Below are 22870 nucleotides of genomic sequence, written 5' to 3'. Positions count from 1 at the left end.
CTGATATTGATATTAACTGCTCCACTAATGAAAGGTAACAAGAATACATCTCTCCTTTATATATGTTGCTGCCACCTTTCAAATTTTGGAGCTGCTTAAGTTCTCTCTTGTGAAAAAACTAACATGAATAAATCAAGTCATTGAAATTAAAAGTATCACATTTTACTTAGGTTATTTAGTAATACATTCATTCAGATGGGTAGTTATTATAATAGAGAAGAGCTAGCTGCTAACAGCAAATATCTCATTTCTTTTTCTATAACTTGAACTCATTTTATTATTTTACTAAGGAGCAAATTAAGAGGAATCAAAAAAAGGAAAAGACTTAGGTATACACTAGATAAGTAGAAGATAATTTAGAAGAAATGCAGTATTGATTCATTCAAAATACAAGTATCAGGAACAAGGAATACTGTTGCAAATTTTATTGGAGAAGTGGAGACACGATGGGAAGAATGAAAATAATCTGAGACATGTTAATGGGAAGAAATTTTCAGGACTGATAATGAAAGGAGCTAAGGATTATAGCAAACTCAACAGTTTAGTAGCCAGGGACATCAAGAAAAAATTGGTGGGTCACACAGGGATTAAGACAATTAGGAATGGGGAGGGGTTTGTTAAATCTAGTGCCGGTCAAGTCCGTCGTCCATGAGACCTGTCTCAGGGTTTCTTGCATCAGATGAGGGTGCAGAGGCTCCAGACCTCCTCTTCCGGACGAAGCCATCAAACCCATAACGATCAATCTCGTCGAAATTGTTCCTCTTGACAAAGCTGTCGAACCCAGAGCGGTCTATTTCGTCGAAGTTCCTCTTGAGCAGCTCAGTGATAGCGTTAGAAAGCCGTCCATTGCTTCGCTTCTGACCGCCGAATGCAGTGCCACTATGAGATAAAATACAAATACAATTAAAAAAAACAAATTGAGTTATTCCTGTCATTATTTCGAAGTGTCTTACGCAAAATGAAGATTAAACAAGAACATAGCATCTCGTAACATTTTAAGGGCATTGGAAAATTCCTTGCGATGAGAACAGAGGTGATAGCAGTATACATTCACGGCCAGTTTGATATGAAGATGTCAGTGAATTATCTCATTCACAGTTAAAACCATTGAGTTTGTGTTATTAGTGTATACAAGATGTTTAGTTCAAACCATCTTAACTGTTTGGGAACTAGCATCTCCAAAAAATACTTGATTTGGTACCTACCGATTCAAGTTCACAGGCATTCACATAGGGCAATTCAAATGCTTTTTAGGAAATATCGAATGAACAATCGACTTATTTTTAAGTCTCAGAAAACCATTTAGGAGAGTGGATAGCGTTTAAGGTGATTAATTTTTAGTTGGTCCCCTGTGATTCTTGGATGGAGGTACATATTTTTTTCATGGTTGCAGCTGACCACTTTTCAATTGTGATTGCTAATTTTCCACGGCAACTTGCTCAGTGGTGTACCCACATCTCAAGTTGGGTAAAGACCTAGGTTGCTTGGAGCTTTGGGCAGTGTGCATCTTAAAGGCATTGAGCCACACTCTTAGACGTCCGTGGCAGTGCCCTCTTTTGTGCATAACAAGTGATATTAGGAATAACTCAAAATTTTTCGTTTTCTTGGCAATTAGCAAAGATGAAGGCCATTCCGTACGATTAATATGGTGGACAAGGGGTATAAACCCCCTTGGGAAATTAGGCATGGTAGTCATAGGGGCACCCCTTATACATTTTCACCAACTTAGAACCTGGAAACCTTCCCCAGTTGCACACCAAGAGCGGGGAGAGCCAGAATTGAAAATTATTGAACCTCTGAGTGTTTGGGGGGTAGCTTACACTTTATAACCCTTTAGCTGTGGGAGTACATACGTGATTTTAGCTACCAGCCTGTGTGGGAGAGAACCAATAAATATTTTTCCCTCTAGCCTGGCCTAATGTCTTGCAAGGAGTGAACCCTTGCAATCCGGGGCAATCTTTCTTCATTTCTTACCCATGGTGGGCCTACATTTGCACACTTGTTGTAGATATACATGTGAACAGTGTGGAGCAGGAAAGAAACAATTTGAAATGGGTAGTGAGGGAAAGTGCACTTGGTCTCCAACCGGTAGCAACAAAAATTTTGGGAAACTACCTTAGGTAGTCGAGGAATTGTCAAAGGTTTTTTCCACAGTCAGCGTATAAAACATTTAAAAACAATCCCGCAGTTTAGGGTTAAGCCCAGGGAGCCAAGTAGCCTTGGTACATCACGTCACTGGCCATCCTCATAGAGAGCCTCTATCATTTTCTTGATTTGTATTGTTCATTTGGAGGAGGAATACTTGAGCCATCCCTCATTCTTAGGTTGTTTTTTTGTAATATAACCTTAATTTGTTTACCCCTTGTTGTGTTTTTTGTAAAAAAAAAGATGAGTTAATTCTTGTATCTCACCATAAATAGATAAACTTTTGACTTTTGTAACAATTGTCTCATGTGTGCTCGATAAATTGAGTGATGTGTTTCTGTGGTCCCATAAGAAGATCTAGGGGGGCGGGGGCACAGGGAATTTCCCCCCCCCCCCCCCCAGACTCATAAAAATATGCAAGATTATTAATGCCATTATCATTGTGTTCGTTTTGTATTACATTAAGGCATCCTTTTGCCCCCCCCCCCCCGGTACAAAATCCTGGATATGGCCTTGCTTGTGCCCCCCCAGAAAGAAATCCTGGATCCGCCATTGTGTGGTCCGAAACAAGACAAAGAAATCGTATCTGTACATGCATCTGTATGTGTAGGTGTGATTTTTGATGCCTGTTTTTTTTATGAAATCGAGATAATGTGGTACGATTTTTTTTGCTCATTTTCATCGCCTTTTGGCTAAATGCGATGGTGGTTGGCGTAACATGGTGAAACTCCTTCATGATGCACAAAGGTTAAGAAAAACACTTAGCTGTTTCACAAAATAAAATATATTGCGACCGGTTTCGATACAGCGTATCATCATCTTTTGGTTCCTCCAGCCAGCCTTTTGGCTAGATAGAGGCAAATTAGTTTTTGCCTTAATGACCATGTTAAGGGGACTGCATAGAGGAGGCCCAATTCAATCCTATAAGGCTGATTTCTGTCGCCAATTCAGTCGTATTTTAATCGGTTTATAAAAATGTCCGCGGCGCTATGATGAGTGCAATGCGATCCACTTTTTTTCCAATGTTTTACATTATAATTTTTGTAATTGCGAGGAATAACATTGATAAGTCATGAATTTGATAAATCACATCACCGTGCACATAAATTTCGGTTGACACGCCTAACATTACCCGTTGAAATTCGGATCACTTTGTCCGTCATCGACGCGAGTGGCGGCTTTTGTAAACCCATTTAAATCCGCGGTGGGTGACAACATATTTAGAGACCGACTTCAGGATCCTCTTTTGCAATATTCGTGGATCATGTACTGAAATTGTGGTGTGTAACGGTCACTCGTTTGTTTACTTGATGCGGTTCCCTGAACTGTGCTGACTCAATTGTGCAATACCTCCTCCCGCCCCATATGTTCGGCTGTTGAAGAGGTAGCGTAGGAAAACCAGCTGGCAGAAGCGAGGGAGAATGAGCCTTCCCTCTCGATGAGGGTGGAGCAGCTAGGCGGGTGGTGTAATCCTCCGCCACAGGACCGGGCAAGACACCGGTAAATAGGGGCCTACGATTCCTGGCGTCAAATGGGCGCGAGATATAAAAAGCGTCGTTGTCCTGTGATCGCGGGGCATTTTTGTTTTGGTGAGGCTCTCGTGCAGTTCTTTCGACGCTGAAAGAGCTGCTCCCGAGAGACGGACCCACGGCACTTTCTTGAAGACCACCGCTACCTCCGCAGCCAAGGTAATAACGTGCCTATATTCCCTCATTTCCCTTATCTCTCGAGTCTGTTTGCTTTTCTTTTAGTCGGTAAAAATGTGGGGGGGATTCATGTATTACCGCTCTTTTTTGTAGAGAAATTTTATGTATTTGTTTTCCAATCGGTTTTTCTTTCCACCTATTAAACGCAATTCTCCGGGAATTTATGCACGTTTTGAACCTAACCGATAACTGACATCTGGATTAGTCCGAATGGACACCAGCAATTAGAAATACTCAAGGGCGTACCCAGGATCAAAACTTGGGGGGGGGGGCAAGCCATGGTTGTTTAAGTTGTAGGTAAGATTTAAGCATGGAAAAGATGAATGAAGTGAACATTTAAAGGAAACTGTAACAGCTCTTTATTAGTTTTTCAATTTATTTGCTTGAAAAAGTATTATCTTCCTTAAAGACATTTACGATTTTTGCTTCTGAGGGGGAAGGGGGGGGGGGGGGCGCTGCCCCCTTATGCCTCTCGCTGGGTACGCCCATGGACATACTTTTTCATTTTTTCTTGATTTTTTAAAATAATATTTTATGATTTTTTAGTTCGAAGCCAATTCAAGACAAAATATTTTCTCTAATGAAATTTTCGCAATCTCTGAGCACTGCTTAGTTATTCCGTTAAGTTTTTCCGGTGGTTAGTCCGTGGTAGTGTATTAAAATAATTATACTTTTGTTCTGGTAAGTGAATGTATGTTCATAAAGTAGTTACTTTAAGCACATGATGGTCTACCCCAAGCAGTGGCGCAGCGAGGGGGGGTTTTGAGGGATATAACCCCTCTCCCCCAGAGCTCAGAATTTTTTTAAGGTAAATCTATTTTACTTAATTGAATTAACATTACTTATAGAATAGAGTGAGGATTAATAAAATATTCCTCAGAAGGCCATAAAACTCATTATTTTGAATACCTTTCTCAGCCACAGCCCCCTCCTATAATACGCCTCTGTAAAGAGCGAGGGGGGGGGGGGAGAGGGAACTGCTCCTTTCCCCCCCCCCCCCCTTCGGGTGCCCCTGCCTACAATACAAAATTGCGCAATCGGAAGAAATCAAATAGTCGTATCCATGCCTTATCTCCTCGTCTACTGGCATGACACATCGGAATCCCTCTGGAAATAAGGAAGCACACAGGTGCGTCTCTGTCGCTGTTTGCAAAATCCATCCACATTCTAATTGATTCGGATCACGAAGCAGCCCCCATCCGAATTCTGCTTGGAGAAGCGACCGCTGATTAAGATGACTGTAGTTTCCTCTCCCGAGCGCCGCTTAGGGAAAGTGCTTCGGAAGATTGGCGAAGGATTGGTAGTAGAATAAAAAGGAGTTTTGAAGGGACATCATGCGATGGAAATTAACTACGGAAGGATTCGACACGAGCTATATGACGAGCGGAGCACGGCATTTGTCTTGCGGGGTGTTAGAGCGTAAAGCTGGCTAAGTACATAAAAGAGGATGTCTGTTTGTCTGTCCGCTATGCCTTTCCATACGGATTCTCGGATTGCAACTAATGTTAGTGCGTAAGTGCATCTCATGCTCATGAACCCCGTAGTTCTACTTTTCGTTGCGTCCGACGCGTCTTTAGCGTCGTTTTCTGATGACTGTTTGTTACGTCACGACTTACAACCTCTGTGGTTTGACATCCTACCGCGGGGATTGATATTAGAGCAGAATTCGCTTCATGGGACAGCTTAATAGAGCGATGGTTAGGTAGTTAAGTGCAAGGTGTATTTTACTTTATCGCTAATTATCCTTTTTCCTCGGTGATAACAGATTTATCACAAAACCTAGGTTTAAAAAGTTCTTGCGGAAATATAATCGGTGGACTCTACTCTATCTCAGTTCTTTTTGTAGACTTTGTGCATTAGATGAGAAGACTTTGCTGAACTTTGCTTCTTTGTTTGTTGAAAGAAAAAGAAAATTTACGCTTCAATATCCACATTCTCTTTTTGCTTTTTTAATCATTTATCTTGAATATGACCCATAAATTTCGGAACCCGGGCGGAATAAAAATAATAGCATTGGAACTCAATATTTCGACCTCAATTTCTGTGAAGTGGTATACTTTAACTAATTGAGTAGAGGACTCGCAAGAGTATTCATGTTTGTCTTGGATGACACGGCTACTTCCCTTTAAAAATGTTTACATCAAGTTTGGTCTTGTATGTGGCCAGCTTCCTTTTACCTTGTGTGGCCATCTTTGTGTTTCGGAGTTTGGGGACGTTTAGAGGCGTAGGTGAAGTTAGCGAACTTGGAGGGAGGCTGGTAGAAATTCTAACAAGAAGGCTATTGACTCAAAGTTAGGGGAATTCTATCCCAGAAACGCCTCCAGCCAAACTAATCCTGTCCATCCTACGAGTTCAAGCGAAAGATTCATCAAATTGACCTCTTACGGCTCGTCAAGCCGTTACTGTCGGTGCCTGCGGGTTACAAAATGATTTCCACGCTGCTTGAAAAAATATTCTTCGTGCTGGGAGGATGCGTATCATTTTAAAATTATTCTTTCTTTGCCTTACGCTAAATTGGTTGAAATGGAGAGATTCGCTTGAAATGCCTCTATTATATGCGTCGTTGTATCGCTTCGATCCTGCCCTTTATTCTAAAACATGGGAGAGAGCGCTGAAAAAAATAAATTTGAGGAAAAACTTAAAATTTGATTTGCTGTTGCTAAATATCAGGTGGTGAGTTTCAGAAATTGATGGAAATAATATTCCATATGTAAAAATATGACGTTGTGGTACTATTAGGATATTTAACCGTATACAGATAAAGGTGCGTCAATTCGGTAAACCATCGGCCATCATTTTTTTTTTTGAAATATAATCTTTATTCGTAGCTAAATCCGGCTGCCCAGCCTTTATACTAGGGATTAGCGCGTTACATATATATCGCATGATGAATTTATAGATCGAATTTTACGCCTAGTATACTATTTGAAATATGCTCGCTTTTTAAATAAATGAGCGTACACATTACTTTGGGTACTGGACTTATTGTTTTACGGAATAGGTACTATTCTTACTGCAATACCCCGTTTTGTACCATTTTCCGCTTGTATATTTTTGTAATTTTCGTTCTTTGGTCATATAAGCTCTGACCATTGCGTGATGCTTTGTAGCGTCAAATATTGGTCCCAACAGAAAAATATTTCACGATGATTCATGATGAGCCGCTCGCGTCACACGCCTTATGAATCGCGTTGAGGTTGCCCATTCTTAAACAACTTGCTGAAAATAATGTCATGAATGGGCTCTTCAGGATGATTAATGAACATTGTGACGTAAGTAGTCAGAATTGGGATCAACTGCCTCAATGCTAAAGAGTGTAATGGGTTTATCTGTCATCATACATGACCGAGGTTTTCGTTACCTCTTACTTCGTGGAATTATTTTTAAAAAAATGAGAAATGTGTACGATACATATCGATAGATTTCAATGGAAAGTATAAAGGCTGGGTAGCCGGATTCATCGATAAATAAATATTATTTTTAAAAAATGATGGCCGATGGTTTAACGAATGGACGCACCTTTATCGGTAGGTATGCGGTTAAATATCCTAATAGTACATCTTTTTACCATAACTTCACAATTTTAGGTACGAAATATTATTTCCATCAATTTCCGACACTCACTTGCTGATATTTAGCAACAGCAAATCAAATTTTAAGCTTTTTTTCTCAAAATCTATTCTTTCAGCACTTTCTCCTCATGTTTTCTCGTCGGTTACTGTTACAAGATTCATTTAATTAATTAGTATTCTTGCTAGGGAAATTGTAGTGTTATTTTACTTTTTACTTCGGCTAGTCTATTTTTATTCTTCCTTGGATTATGATTGTACACCTTAGTGATATTTTTACCGTCGTGGGATTGGCCGGTTCGTAGGTTAAGCGTGTGTTATGTCCTTCACTGTGACTTGCTTCATTCTGGCTGATGGAATGTAAACATTATTGTTTGGAAGTGGCATAGAGGTTGATTTGGGTCATTGATTCCGAGACCAATCGAATCAGGGATGAGTTATCAAATTGCAAATGTTAACAATTCAAATGTCAACAGTCCTCAGCGCGGTTGCTTTTTCAGCTTACGAATACCTTATTCCATATTCTCTCGAGCCACGACAAGCTTTTTCCTTTTATTTGTAGAGAAATTTTTATTTTCACTTAATTTATTGCAATACTGCTGTAAGGTTCGTGAATGAAGGAAAACAATCGCCGATCGATAAAATTTTATATTCAATTCTTCTTTAAAATTATTAGGGTTGGTCACTGTTACAAGATCCATTTAAGTAATTAAATCCTCGCTATATAAATAGTAAATCTCTCCTAGTAGCCTCGCGAAGTAAATAAATTTCCTCACTAGGGAAATTGTAGAATTATTTTACTTTTTACTTCGTTTTTATCTTTGAGTGAGTCAAATTCATAAATGGTTTGCCTCTTACATGATTGTGATCTTAAGTTGATATATCTTCTCTATCTAATATTTTCTTTATCCCCTTTCTTCTGCGTGGTGCAATAAGTGATGTGTCCAGTCAAAGCTCATGTAAGCGATATTTACCTGAATGTTTGTGTTTACATAAAAACGTGACTTAAGCTTGTTGCATTCCAATGAAACCCTCGTACTGAATACTTTTTTTGTGATTTACGGGCTATTCTATGAATGTATTATAAGAGATATATCGGTTTACAGTGGAGCAGGTTGCTTTTTTCATTTGCTGCCTATTTCTTTTTCAAGAAAGAGTGACTTACGGGTTGCATGTTAACAGCAAATCCTGAATCAGTGTTAATACTTCTCAAGGTACGAGCGCCGAAAAGTCGGAGACCTTTCGCAGTGAAGTTGATGACGTCACGCGCTCCTACCCAACGGGTGACTGCTTCTGAGTTACTTCGCTCCGCGGTGTCGTGGCGTTCGTTGTTGTTTACACTCTCCAGGGCGATTCGAACTCTTACCCCTGACCAGGTTTTTGAACCTGAATTATAATAACGTCTCTAAATTATTTTAAGTGGTACACGTTTCGCATATTTTGACTTGAAATTTATTTAAAACTTGTTAGGAAGAATTGAATGATTATGGAAGAATAGCGATTTCGATTCTGAGTTTACGACAGGTATGTTAATCTATGTCGAGTAAATATTCAAAATATGATCCACTGAGGCCAGTGGTGTAGCTAGGAATTGCGTTTGGAGGGGGTAGGGGTCCAAAACCAGGGAGGAAAATTATTGAAAAACAGGATTCTTAGTAATGGGTTTTAAACTTATTTTAACACTTTTCATAATCGGAGAAAAATAATTTGTCAAAGAAATATTTTTTAAATTCACGATTTTCAATATTTTTTTTCTTTAACGAAGGAAAATAATTGTGTTTTTATATTTCGGGGAGGGGTGTCCGGACACCCTGGACACCCCCCTGGCCACGCCGCTGACTGAGTCGGATGTTCACTGTCAAATGTTTTTATTCACTAGATGGGAATTAATATTCCTAGTAAGTTCAAAAGATTCGGCTTCAATTGGTGGAAGTTAGACATATTTGAATAAATAAATGATTTTAGCACTTTTCCACCTGATGAAGATATTGTGCCAGATGATGGCTCTGTGAGCCGAAACGCGTTGACGCAGTAAAAAAATTTGTGGAAACGTGCTACAATCTTTTATTTATTTAATTTACCTAGTGTTACGCTGGCGGATTTGCAGTGGTTTACTGTTGATATGAGCCTGAGTTTAGAGGTGCAAATTGTTTTCCCCTATCATGTCGACCGAAAGCGTGTCGAGCTGGCGTATTACGATGAAGTTTCTCGGTTCAGTGGAGTCCATTGTATTCCGCCTGTCGTGACTGCCCGTCCAGCGGCGAATTATTGACGGATGCGTGCTCCACATCTGTTTGCATGACACGCCGGTCACCAGAGTACGGAAGGACCCCATAAGGTGGGGTGGGTACACGCCGTTTTAAGTGCGTGAGTTGGGAATATTAATTTAAGGCTCGGAGCGCTCGTTGCTGGCTACCCGCAGTGCTCAGGGGGAGTCAGAATCCCTATGATGTATGCATGAATCATTGTGGAAGTTTCTAAAAATCCTTGCTTGCTGTTTTACAAGCAGATTTCATAAGGATTACAAATAATAGCCATAAAGTTCCTGTTCCGCTTGCTTTCATTAACCTGCGATTTAAATCGGCCTGAAGAGTTAATATCATTTTTGGAATGATTCCGTTGTAAATAAGAGAATCTTAGTTTTTTTTGCGCCGTTAAAATCTGTCTTTTAAAATAGTTCAATACAATTTTCTTATTGCCTGGCATTATTAGAAAGTTGCTACCAGCATCAAAATTCATATTGCTCGTGCTGGCAATTATATAATGAAATCGGTCGATTCGGCGTTCACTTGGTGAAAATCCATGCTGAATGAATACATAAAATCTTTGTAAATTTTCACTGATTTTTTTGTTTGGTACGACACGTTTCGACGATAAGACGTGGTTTTGGAGTACATGAGTACATTCTCGAGTAAGATTCTTGGAAATGACTCCTTAGCGTCGAAATAAAAGACCTTAGAGTTCCAAATATAATATCTATGAAATTTTACAAAGGTTGTATATCTTCATTCAGAATTCACGATTATGATATAGTCTTTCAGGTGAGAAGGCAGTACGTTATATGTATCCATTCTTGTTTCCTTATATGTATCCATTAGGACGTTTTCTTTTGGGGTTAGATAATGCCAAAAGAGCATGCTTATATTTTACATTGCTATCAGTGAAAGTTGAGGTTTGAATCGAGGAATGCTAAAATACCGAAGTGGAGCTGAAAATGAAGTCTTATCTCTCTCTCATTGTGACCAACATTTGGCGTATTTTATACGAATGGATTTGTCTCAATATGCCATTTCTCTCGACTATTGTACAGTAATAGGTATGGCTGAAAATTTACCGCACTAAAAAAATAGGAGATATTAAACCTGTACAATAACGTGGCTAACTAATATATCAGAATACTAAAAATATCTGTTATTCTATGATTGTTAACAATCGCAGAATTATTTCTTTCGTAATTGATATTTCGAAAAAGACTCCTGCAAATTCGTGTCATTTACTGTAGTTCATTTTAGAGATACTTCATACAATGCGCTGTATAATATTAGCAATTTAATCAACTTCGGAAGCCTTTATGCTCACGAAATCAATGTAGGCTGTCATCAACTGTTATAAACAGGCCGCAGACGCTTTTATTTTGTTTCTATAATAATTTTGCACGTGACGAAAAGAGAATTTGTACATACCATAGGTTAACCTTACCTAATTGCACTGTAGTGTTTACGCTCACTGCATGTACTAATTGATCGGTTATGATGGTGTATTACACCTCTCCATTTGCATGACCTACTAACTCCTCGCGTCCCGGCTCGTCCATGCTTACATTGGACGGTTATGTTTGCATACTTCCTCGCGAGCGCCAACGCAACAGTTAACGCGGTTAGCTCGCGGGTGTGTGCTCGAAGAACTCCTCTGGGATGGAACATCTCTTTGGCAGTGAGTTTTCCCAAGGGACGCGCGGCTGCTTTATTTCCCGTCGGTATGCCGTCAGTGAAGTGTGGGTCCCTTCGTGGGTGCTCAGCTTCGTGTTCAATTGTCTCTCACTTCAAATGACCATTCACACTTGTGCTGATATTCTCATTTAACGGCGGCGCAGCGTAGTACAGCACACGTTTTTCAAGATTTTGTTTCCAGTTTTGACAACGAATTTTCGCCGACAGTTGTTTATTTTTCTTCGGTTAATTTTGAATTTTGCTATTAATTCACCTATAAGTTTTGGAATTCATGCCTAAAATTTCGAATGAATGAAGTGTTCAAAATAATAAAAAATTACATTTTCCCGTTGGTATTTATGTTATCCAAATTATTTTATATTTTATTTATTCCTGTACCTCCTAAAAAAGCTCAATTGGCCTTTGGCATCGGGAATGTTAACTCAAAAATATATTTGCACGAGTTTCCATATCCTTAAAAGGGAAAACCTACCTTAATGGGATCGAACCCGCGACCTCTTGTGAGGTAGTCAAGGAATTTAGACAAGCCGGTATTTCATTTTGTGTCCCTACTTTTTGCCCTGGGTTACAGACGATTGAAGCGATTCTCCAATAAATGTGTATGGAATTCCACCATGTGTTTAGCCATTGCCTTAACAGCTTTTACTCTAATGAAATTTACTTAAGTTCTCACCGGGATGCAATACCTATATTCAGGGAAGCTCTATTATTTTGTAAAATTATTTTGCCAAATTGTAGAAAAACTATGTTATGCCAAAATTTATATTTTTCCCTCATCTTAATCTTTATGGAAGGTCAGTTTCATGTTTTTGTCAATGAAAGACCTTTTCATGTATTGTCAGGGCTACCGTTTAATTTGGGGGATGATCAAAGGATATCATAGGAGATTAAGAGGCCATTGATCAGCCTGCTGCCTTTATCCCATAAGATACCATATTCCGTTAGGAGCTGCGTTGGGGACAATGAACAGGCAATATACTGAAAAGGACGCCGAAGTCTAGAAGAACATGAAACACGAGCAATTGAATAATGCTTGGAAATTTCGGGGCATAAGGTTGACGATCGTCATGTGCAACAAGCGATTCCGTTCGGAAAATACGCAGCGATGAACTAAGTGTACTTTATTTAATGAATTTGGTAAAAATGAGTGGTTTTTCCGTAAAAGTTATCTTTAAAGATGGAATATAGAAAAATGATAAATTTTATAAAGCGTTTCTCAAATGATTTATTTAAAACTCTTAATCAGGAATCTATTTATGCATGGCCTGGTGAGTGGAGACACTGTTTGGCTCCGATAAAAGTGTCCCGAATTCTTATTTGGATGAAGCCGGGACGATTTAACAATGAGGACTTGATATTTGGAGAAGTTTATGTTTGTGACTCATTCTGGGGTGAAATCCATACCCACGTATAAAAAAAACAGCCTATGGATATCTGAGTAATGGCGAGAAAATTGGTAGAGAAGAAATAATTCGAGAAAGCTTCTTTAATATTTGTCAGTTTTCTAACATTCCATCTTCAAACTTAACTTTTACTGAAAAACCATTCACTTGCCATTCTGTAAATTTTTCATCATTAAAATCTGGGTCCTTTATTCATCCATGCCAGAGAATATTTGTATGTTATTTTATAATTTGGAGTAAGTAAAGTGGGCATGTTAAAATTACGAAAATTGTAACTTAGTACAGCCCAAATTCATTTGATGAAGTACAGTTAGTTTATCGCTGTGTATTTTTCGAAGGGAATGGCTTATCACACACGACAATTGTCAACGTGGTGACCCGAAATTTCCAATCTTGTTGAGGTCGAACTTATTTTTGCTTCGAAAAGACTAACGTGTTGGACACGCGAATTGCTCCATTGCACATTGCTCCAACTCTTATGATGAAAAGTTTACGATCTCCTATTGTATCCCTACGAGTGGTACTACACCTAAGTGATGTCCTCAATTGCGAAAAAAGGGGTGCTAAGTTTTAAATGGTATATGTTGGGTGCAAAATTTTACCGTCTCAATTGACGATGTTTCGCATTTGCTCAAACAATTTGTTCACTGTAAAATTGCCTCTTTGGTCAAGTTTCTCAAATTTTCACACGATGTATTTTAAATTTTTGTATGGAATTTATTGAGGTCAATTTATCTCAAGGGATTTTTTAAAGAATTCATGCCTTAAATTGCGGATGAATGAAGTGTTCAAAATAACAAAAAAGTACGTTTTTCACGTAGGCACTTATCGCAGCCAATCTATTTCATTGTCGCGTGTCAATATATCATTTTCCCAGGATAACACACGATTGAAGCAAAAACACGATTTCTTCAAAAAATGCGTATGAAATTGCACCATGTGTAGAGCCATGTGCATAGAAGTTTCACTCTGGAGGCTGTTGACTCAAATTGGTTACTAAGCCAAGGGTGGAAAGCTTTTGTCAGAGTAATTATTATGATCGTAGTGGTTTTAGAAAATATTTATTTTCCCTCTTTGGATCAAAGCTTATCACAATGCATACCAGAATAAATGATTCCGCAACCTACTGTCATGGTTACAAGAACAGGTTACTTATTCAACGGGAGACTCTCTTTCACGATGCAACTCTTTCGTATGCCTCGTAAACGTCCGAGGCAAGTATGCTTAAACTTGCAGAGTACTTATTAGTTCTCATAGCGTCCACTATTTTTTTTCGAGCTGCGTACTCCAAACCGTTACGTGCTAATATCTCTACGCATTTTGTCTACTATATACAATATCTCGTGTCGTATATATAATTATTCTCATATTTTGCGAACAATATAATTTTAGTTTCCTCTACAATCTTCCTAAAATGTGTTGGGTATTTTTCATGCCAGCTTGTAAAGAGAAATATAATAACTATGGATGTTCATTGTTGTTCAAGTGGTATCACAGAAAGTTATGTTCGTATCGCTGATGGTTGTACTCACTTCCGAATCTTCATATGCGTTTTTCAGATATCCAGGATAAGGTTATGAAATCTTTGGGCCAGGCCACGTATTAACTTTATTTATTTTTTTATTTATTGTATTTAGGGAAATTCTGGGCAACAGTGGAAGGTTATGAGTTAAAATTTTCTCATTGGAGTCCAAAGGCGGGATTGAACTGTAGAGTCAATCAAATATTATCAAACCGCGCTTGAGTAACATTTATCTCATCCCTAGAATGTGACTGATGCGGGAACCTTTGTAATTAGCTGCCCACGAGGAATCATAATTAAAGTCGTTCCGATTTGCGTCTAATTCGACACCACGTTCATAGGAGCTGAATGTAGCAATTTCGAAAATTGAACACAGGTGAAAGGACTTAATCACACATTTGATAAGTATATAACGTAAGAGATCGATTACCTGAAAAACTTGTTTCAATTAATTTTTTTAGGAGGTAGTTAAACAAACTTTAACGAAACAATGTTGTCACAAAGTTAGATTTGAGTCATCTCATTTGCAATGTGGGTGCTTACTGCTAATTGAAATCCTTCCATTATCCTGCCATTGTAAACTGTCATTCAGCAATTCATATTCAGTAGTCGTCTTCCAAAATGTCGGCCTCTAAGACTGAATTAACCTGGTTGAGAACCCGAGAAGAATTCCTCACATAAATTGAGTTTGATGTTACGAACGGTATAAGAGAATTCTATCGTAGCATCTGGAATTTTAGAAGCGATAGAATGTTGATAATTTTATTGATTTTACATTATTTTTCCCAAGTTTTTGCAAAAGTATGCAGGAGATGCATTTTGAAGCGCTCGTAAATCATATTGGAATAATATTAGAGGAAGAAATGAAATGGTAGTATTTTTTTCAATTTATGTGTTTATCTTTACAATAATTCATGATTAGAAAAATTATGAAATTAAAATGGGTTATGTTGTGCACAAGGAGTGAAATAATATTCGTATAGCCGCCAAAAAAGTGTTCCAAGATGTCGTCGGTTTTCATGTGTAGGAAAAATTAAGCGTACATAGATGCTAGAAATTCCTGAAGAAAAACGTATGAAATATTCCTCTTATTGATCTCTTCTTGCAATATATTTAATTTATGACTTCTCATACATAATTTAGACTTCATTTAAGCTTATTTTTTTATTCGTACAAACTTAGCATTTCCTCAAATTCTTAAATTATTTTTGAAGATATTTAACATAGTGAAAGCACTCTCTTTCCACTCTTCTTTATTCCTACTGACCTACGCATAACACCCTTTTTCGGTACATAATGCCTTTTTTAAGTGGCATTGAAATTGGCATTTTATTCCAAAACATGGGTTGTTATAAATAAAAAAGTATGTAAACAGACAAATGCTTTCATTATGTTGACTATCAAAGATTTCCACCGAATTATGCCAGAATATTTATCTTATATTTTACAGGAGTTCATACTTTTTTAAAAGTATGGTATGATAATTTATGATGCGGTTTCTATATGTGAAAAGGCTTTTTTATCTTTTCCTATTTTAGGGCCTGTTTAATTTAGGCTTCACGCGAACTTAATTTTGTATTCGTACAATAATAAACATTTGCCTAAATTCTTAAATTACTTTCGAAGAGTTTATCCTTTAATTAAATATGATGTTAATCATGTCAAACAAAAACTTTTGGGCCGTATCGCCGCGTAATTAAAAGTTTTTATTCAACATGACGAGCAGGTATCCGTGAAAGTTTTAACGAAGAATTATGATATTATTCAAAAGATAATTCATTTCTTTATCCAGTTCGCTTCAAATTTTAATGTAGAGACGGAAAAGTGAAGTAAACATCGGCGGGTAAATATGGTGTGGAGTAAATCATAACTTTCTCCTCAAAATATCCATCGGGGTGATAGTTCACGAAGCGGTTCCCATATGTGAAAGGGCTTGTTTACCTTTTCCTCTCCTGGGAGGGTGTTTCATTTTCCACAGTTACTATTCTCTCTCTCTCTCCATATCCTTAGTGACGCTACATCGGGGACTTCCATGCGAGATGAATCATGTTTGCACTTTGAGCGTCCTCACAGAGTTTTACGACGGCAGAGGCGCCCGGGACAAGTTTAATCCGGTGCCCCGGCCTCTCATCGACTTCTCCCGTTGAGTGCCCTTCTCTCTCTCTCACTCATTCGCGACGAAAAAAATCTTGTCTACACAACCAAGGGTCAGAGTGGCCACCTCCCGCGGCCTTTCTACCACAAAGCTCACAAACTTGGAAGTTTTCGTGTGAGGGCGGGTAGACGCATCAGGTCTGCGTTTGCCATAGCTTCGCCAAACGAAAGATAAAACGAGAGGAAATTGGATATTTTTGTCGTAATTTCGTCATCACAAGTAAGCAATCCAGTAATCGGTGTAACGTAGACATTCTCATAATTTCGCATGTCTTCTTTTCAACATCGTTGATAACTTTTCCTATATGTAAAATGTCCTAAATTGGCACGTTTCTTTGCCGTAATACTCCGTAATGTGTAGAACAAAATTTGTTTTCTCGCTAGTGTATGTCACTTCTGATGTGTGCACATTTATTAGAATTTGATTCAGGGATTAGAATCATGTGCTAAAAGCTTTTTTAATATTGGAGACATAAAACTAAAGATGTTTGATTTATTTTTGCGTTGTTTAAAAAAATATTATCTTTTATGCGCAAAGTTACAAATATTTGAAAATGTATATGATTCGTTTCCTTTCGTAGCTTTTTAGGGAAGGTCCTATTTGGTTCCATTTAAGAGACCTCAATTCCCTTAATGCAATAATTCAATTATCCTTATTAGTTTACTATTAAATCCACCGTTTTAAGGTGTTCCTCATGGAAATTATCTCGTCGAACTTCTAAAAAAATGTATTGTTCCATACTAAATTTGAGTATTTAATTATTTATAATTGTAATTGACAATGAGATAGTACTTATGATGGTACATATCAGTCAATAAGCATGACTATAAATATTAAGAAAATATTTACCATGAATTAGTTTACTAAAAAAGGGAATTTTCTTTTGGTTTATTTACAGAAATGTGTAACCTTATCGAAATCATGTAGTTGATTTTAGTATACAAAGCGGTGCAATGGTGATATTGATTAATTTAAATGCAATCTACTCTCTACCTGCAGGCTTTATTTACTGTTAGTTCTCATGGCGTTGGGTCCTGCGTGTACGCAAGGTAATTCCAGCTTACTGTTTCCTGGAACCCTTTCTGAGTGTATTTGTCCCAACTTGTCTTCGGGAAATTGCATTAATGGTGATGTACGCTCCGGTGAAAGTACGATGTAAGCATCTGCGGCCTCCGCTAATCCATCTGTGAGTGTCTCTAAGGAACCTCTCTCTTTCCTCTCTCTGATTTTTCCAAACCTTTTCAACAAATGGGATAGCAAAAGAGCTTCACTCACCAACTCAAGTCGTTAAATAAACTAATGTTTCACTTTTAAATGTATCTCAAATATTAAATTTGTCGAGAATTTAGTTGGATTTTATCCTTCAGTGACGGTAGGGGTAGTTTTTTCTATTTGATGGTAGTTGGGTGTTCGTCTTCTAGGAATTTTTTCATTTAATTTTAACGTATGGTGAATCAAATTTTATATTAATTACGGAATGTGGCTGAAGTAATTTATCTTACTTATTATAGTTAGACTTAATCATTAAGCATTTATGCCTCTTTACGTCTCATATGAGAGATCCTTGAAGTGAGTTCACCCCACATTGGATAAATTTCATGCTTTCCATTTGGATTAACTCCAGGAGAACGTAGTCATTGGTGGAAATATGTCATAAGGATCACATCCTTCTTCGATAGTTGCCATATTCTATGCAGTAGAAATTCTAGATGCGTGGAACAAAACGCGGGAATATGTTAAGTAGGAATTATCAAAAATTAGGATCTCATGGATTTAGTATTTTCTCGTGCAACTGCTTCTAAGAAGGTCATTATTTCATCGGATATCATGTTTAGGCCGCATATACAATGAAATTATGAATCAATCCCACCTCGTATTTTGAGCCCAAATGGCTTTAATGCAAAAATTTCTCATGATGTATTGGTTCCATGGAAATAGGACTACAGACTAATACTGAATTGTTTAATACTAATTTAAAATGTTAAATTTGGCTAATATTCATGTTTTAAATCTTTATTTGGTTATTTGATGAATGAAGTCTCTTAGCAAGTGTAAGAGATTTTATTAAAAATTGCCAAAACTAGTTTTCGAATTATTTGTCATTTTATGAGTTAAAATTAGATTAGTTTCTGTAAAATAGGCAAAATGCATACTCACGTGAGTGGGTCTAATCTCTTGTATTCACCGAATGTTGTCCCAACGACTGAGTCGAAGCCTCTTGATGGTCTCTGCATTCTGCTGTCGCCATATGGGTCCAAGTCTCTCAGGAGGTGACCACCGCCTGTCATAGTCCGGAACAAAATAGTTCACAGAAACACAAGAGAAAGTGAAATAATTATATTAATTCTTTATTCTCTTTTTTCAAGTTCAGTTGCTGGTCATCTGATTTTTTATAATTCAGGAGCTTTTACTGTTTTTCTCAAAAAGTGAAATCCATATGAAACACACTGCATTTCTGCTGCTTTCTCCTTGACTTCTCACAATAAGCCACCATTTCATTGCCCATTTTTATAATTCCCGGTTGTAATAAAGCCGTGTTAATTTATACCATTAAATTTTTGGTAGTGGAAATATGAGTAGTGGAAATGAATCGTGGAAGGCTCTGGAGGAATTCGGTGTAATGAATCATATATGCGACAATTTGCCCTTAACGGCTTTTGAACCAATTAAATTTATTTTATTGATAGTATACAGTGTAACCATGGGCAGTAAATGAGGGCTTAAGGTAAAAAGGAGGAGTTAATTCAGAGATTAAGATACTTAAACGGTGTTTGGTGAGGAAATTTGGTTGGAATATGATAAGTAAGGAGCAAAGGAGGTGGCGTTTTGCGCTCATTTAGTCTAGACGAAATAAATAAAGATTATAAAATGGTCTAAGAAGGCTATTCACACTTCCAGCCGGGTCGTCTCTCTTCATTATGCCAACATTTCGGGACTCGAGTCATGTTCCATCCTCAGGGCTGGAAGTCCGAATGGCTTTTGCTATACTATATTTGCCGGGGAAGCATCAGATCTTACTTCATTACAAGATGGTGGCCGTCGAAAGAGATGTGCAGTTAATATTTTTTTCACCATGGTGCTCCTGTTGGACATTTTTCTTATTTTGGTCACAAGCAAATGAAAGTTTCGACCAGCTATCAAAATACGCCCATTTTTTTGTTTTAAGAGGGTGGAAAACGGACTGGACTTAATTTATAGAGGTGCCCAAGGAAAACCAATTTCCTCCATGTGCACTTAGTATAGACCTCGCGAGACTCGCGTGACCTTCGAGTCGGAATGTGTTGTTTGAAACAGTGGCGTAGTTTTTTTTATTTGGCTTAAGTCGAGTGGCAAGAAATTCGGTATTCCAAGAGTTTCACATATCTAGATGAGAAATTGCTAGACTGAATACTTGAATGCTAAATTGAATAATGCATCTCGTTAAACTTTGGTTTAATCGAACTCTAGTCATCTCAATCAAGATTTTTTCTCCCAAGTTTCTTTACTGGAGCTTTAGGAGATTTCCGCAGCAGATAAATTTTTAATGAGTGAACATGAGTCCTCAACTGAGGGCACGAACTTATCCCTTCTCCGATTAGGAGTAGCTGCAAGAACCACCTGTAAAGACAAACAGTTGCCGTGATGTTTATTTAAAATGAGCGAATTCGAATCCTTACCAGAGTAAAGGGCATGAGCTTACCCCTACTCCTAAAAGCAGGAGTAGTAGCTGTAATAACCGTCAGTTACGACAAACAGTAGAAGAGACGTTTGTCGCAGGATTGCAGGAAGGCGATTCTTGCTATGCACTTATACTCAATATATCAAATTTTAAAAACTTAGTCTAGTGTTGTTGAAGTTGTTTCGGGTTTCCTACCGGGTGAGGTTCTCCATCTCTGCCTCACGGGAAACCCGAAACAACTTCAACATCATCATACGCCGGGAAAACCTCAGATCATTCTTAACCGAGTGTCTTGAAATTTTGAGGGATTATACTTAAGACCCCTTGAATATTTAAGTGAATCTCAAGAATAATAAAAAAAATGCTCGGTGAGGATTAGGGTTACGTGAAAGAAAATTTTTCTTACCTCAGTCTTTCTAAACGTTGTTGATTGAGCTTTGTGACAAAATCAGGAAATTTATTCTATTTAATAGTGTTTTCTGTTTTCATATCGAAATTTTAGTTTTACTAATAAGTCACTGCGCGAAATATTATGTAACATTTTCCGCTAATTAATATTTTCAAACTGATATCCGTGAATACGAGTTCCATGTTGCAGCAAATTCTCCTAAACCGCCTTTAAAAGGGAAGAATGAGGTGAAAAATTGTTCGAAGGGAGATGTTACCAAACTCATGCAAACGTTGATCATCTTCCGTTTCATAAACTTCAACAGCCGTTCTATTTTTGTTTTGTGGTGGACAATTAAATTAATTGTACCTTTTTACCTTATTTGAGGAACACATGTATTTATGTATTGTCCTTTGAGGTCTTCTTAGCTTTAAATGACTCATATTTTGCTATAGCTCCATTGAGTGGTAACCCAATTTAATTTTCCTTACCTTAAGTTGACCGAATAATATCACAGGTTGTGTTGGCGTGCCGGGTTAACTTCAAGGGCCTTATTGGTTGGTTGGCGAATTTTAGCAGCCCTGTGGTGGCTTCAGAGTCTCCTTCGTACTTCGCGGCTGGTAAGTAATATCTATATCGATTAATTTATATCATTTATTGGTCCCGAAATTATTGCACTGGATAAGGTATTATTAACAACGTCATGAGGGACAAGGTCCATATTTTTTTATAGCTTATTTAGCCTTCTGTATGTATATTGTTTCTAGAATACTTAATTAAGTCATACCTATTGATTACGCATTTAATTTGCGTAGTTTCAGTTTTTAGAGTACTCTTTTCGTCTTTCAATGCTCTACGTTAACCGATAGTCCTTAGAGTAGGCCTCGAGGAGGCGACCGATATCCAGGGTCATTTGCCATAAGGGAAGCATAGAGTTGAGGAAATTGAGTCTTTAGTTTGTCCGTTGATAGAAAAGGTTGAAAGTTTATTGGAAAATAATGATGAGAAAGGCTACAGTCGCCAGTACTTACTAGGCTATGACTATGCTCAATGAATTTGTATGCAAGGAAATATTTTTTCATTAGATATTCTAAATTTATTGAATCCTTGTGGTAAGAAATTAAACTAAAATATATTCCTGTATTATGTGTCACGTGAAAATATTCTCTTGGATATTAGAATGCTTTTAGTAAGTTATAGGCTAAGAAGTATTGAATATTGTATGTAATTATAGTTTCTGTTGTTTTAAAAATATCATTTGTAAAAAGATATTCTGTGAGAAAGAAATCGTATCTATATTCCAACCATTGAATATGGAACATAGCTTCTTACAATTAGTGGTGAGGATTCTCCTCAAAGATAATGATGTATTAACTATGATAGCTAAAATAATGTCCAATAATTAAAAATGGCAGGAAAATAATTCCTTATCCTCTGTTACGTAAATAAACAAAATTTGACTATTGGGTGGAACTTAAAATCTCAGAGTAAACAGTTATTACATCTACATACTACCCCGCAAGCCGCCTAAAAGGCGTGTGGCAGGAGGTGTTAGGACACCAGCCATATGAACATAAAAAGGAAACGCTCCAACGAAATTACGACCGGCACTTATTAAAGTCCTTTACGGTTCGAGGGAAAAAGGTATTCACCAATCTATCCGTTCGACAAAATATCTCTCTTAATTTATCGCTTCTGTCGGACCTGGAAATATAATGGAGCTCTAATATTATGTTCTCCGTATCGCTCTTAAATATATGACATCTAGACCAAAGCTTAGCCCGAATACACTGCGGAATTGATTGTATAATTATGAAACACTACGAAAATAATCCCGAATGGGGTTCCGAGCTAAGGCCAGATCAATAAAGCAGAAATTCTTTAAGAAACAAATTCGATCTGTATTCCAACCGTTGAATAAGGAACTTAGCCCAATCGGTTTTAAGTACGCGATGGAAGAATCAACCGACTGCTGAAATACATTTCGAATGCAATGTATTCTTGCCAACTTATTCAGTTCCTATGTATGGCTGGTGTCGCAGATTCTGTCAGCGGTACTTGTGAATTCTTTTACGGTTGACCGTAAAAATAGTACGGAAAAAGGCACAAGGTCGTTGAAAAAGTGGGCGAAGAGTCTTGAAAAGGGAGCATCTGACTGCAGGAGCTCACCTGGAATATCTTCTGGCCATACTCGCGTTGCTAAGCGTCATCACCTGAGATAGAAAGAAAAAGGGAGAGACAAGGCACTCAAAACTCCCGTTGGAAGCTCAGCTATCGTCATCTTACCACCTCGGACCTCCGTGGGACAAAAGCATTTCGAAATACTTCCATGTTCCCTTGGGGGTATAAAAAGTTTTACGTCTTGCACTCTTGC

General features: G+C 37.8%; 1 protein-coding gene across 1 annotated transcript; it reads right to left on the bottom strand.

Annotated features, from left to right (window-relative positions):
• Window positions 1-623: 623 nt before the first annotated feature.
• Window positions 624-18956, bottom strand: LOC124159734 (orcokinin peptides type A-like). The gene is made up of 3 exons (XM_046535645.1): window positions 18899-18956; window positions 18608-18731; window positions 624-879 (listed from the first exon to the last, which is right to left on the bottom strand). The coding sequence occupies exons 1-3, from the start codon at window positions 18954-18956 to the stop codon at window positions 624-626; spliced, it is 438 nt and encodes a 145-aa protein (XP_046391601.1).
• Between the last annotated feature and the right edge of the window lie 3914 nt (window positions 18957-22870).

Source organism: Ischnura elegans, chromosome 5, assembly GCF_921293095.1.
Source record: "Ischnura elegans chromosome 5, ioIscEleg1.1, whole genome shotgun sequence".
Taxonomy (NCBI): domain Eukaryota; kingdom Metazoa; phylum Arthropoda; class Insecta; order Odonata; family Coenagrionidae; genus Ischnura; species Ischnura elegans.
This window is presented reverse-complemented; position numbering and strand designations above follow the sequence as displayed.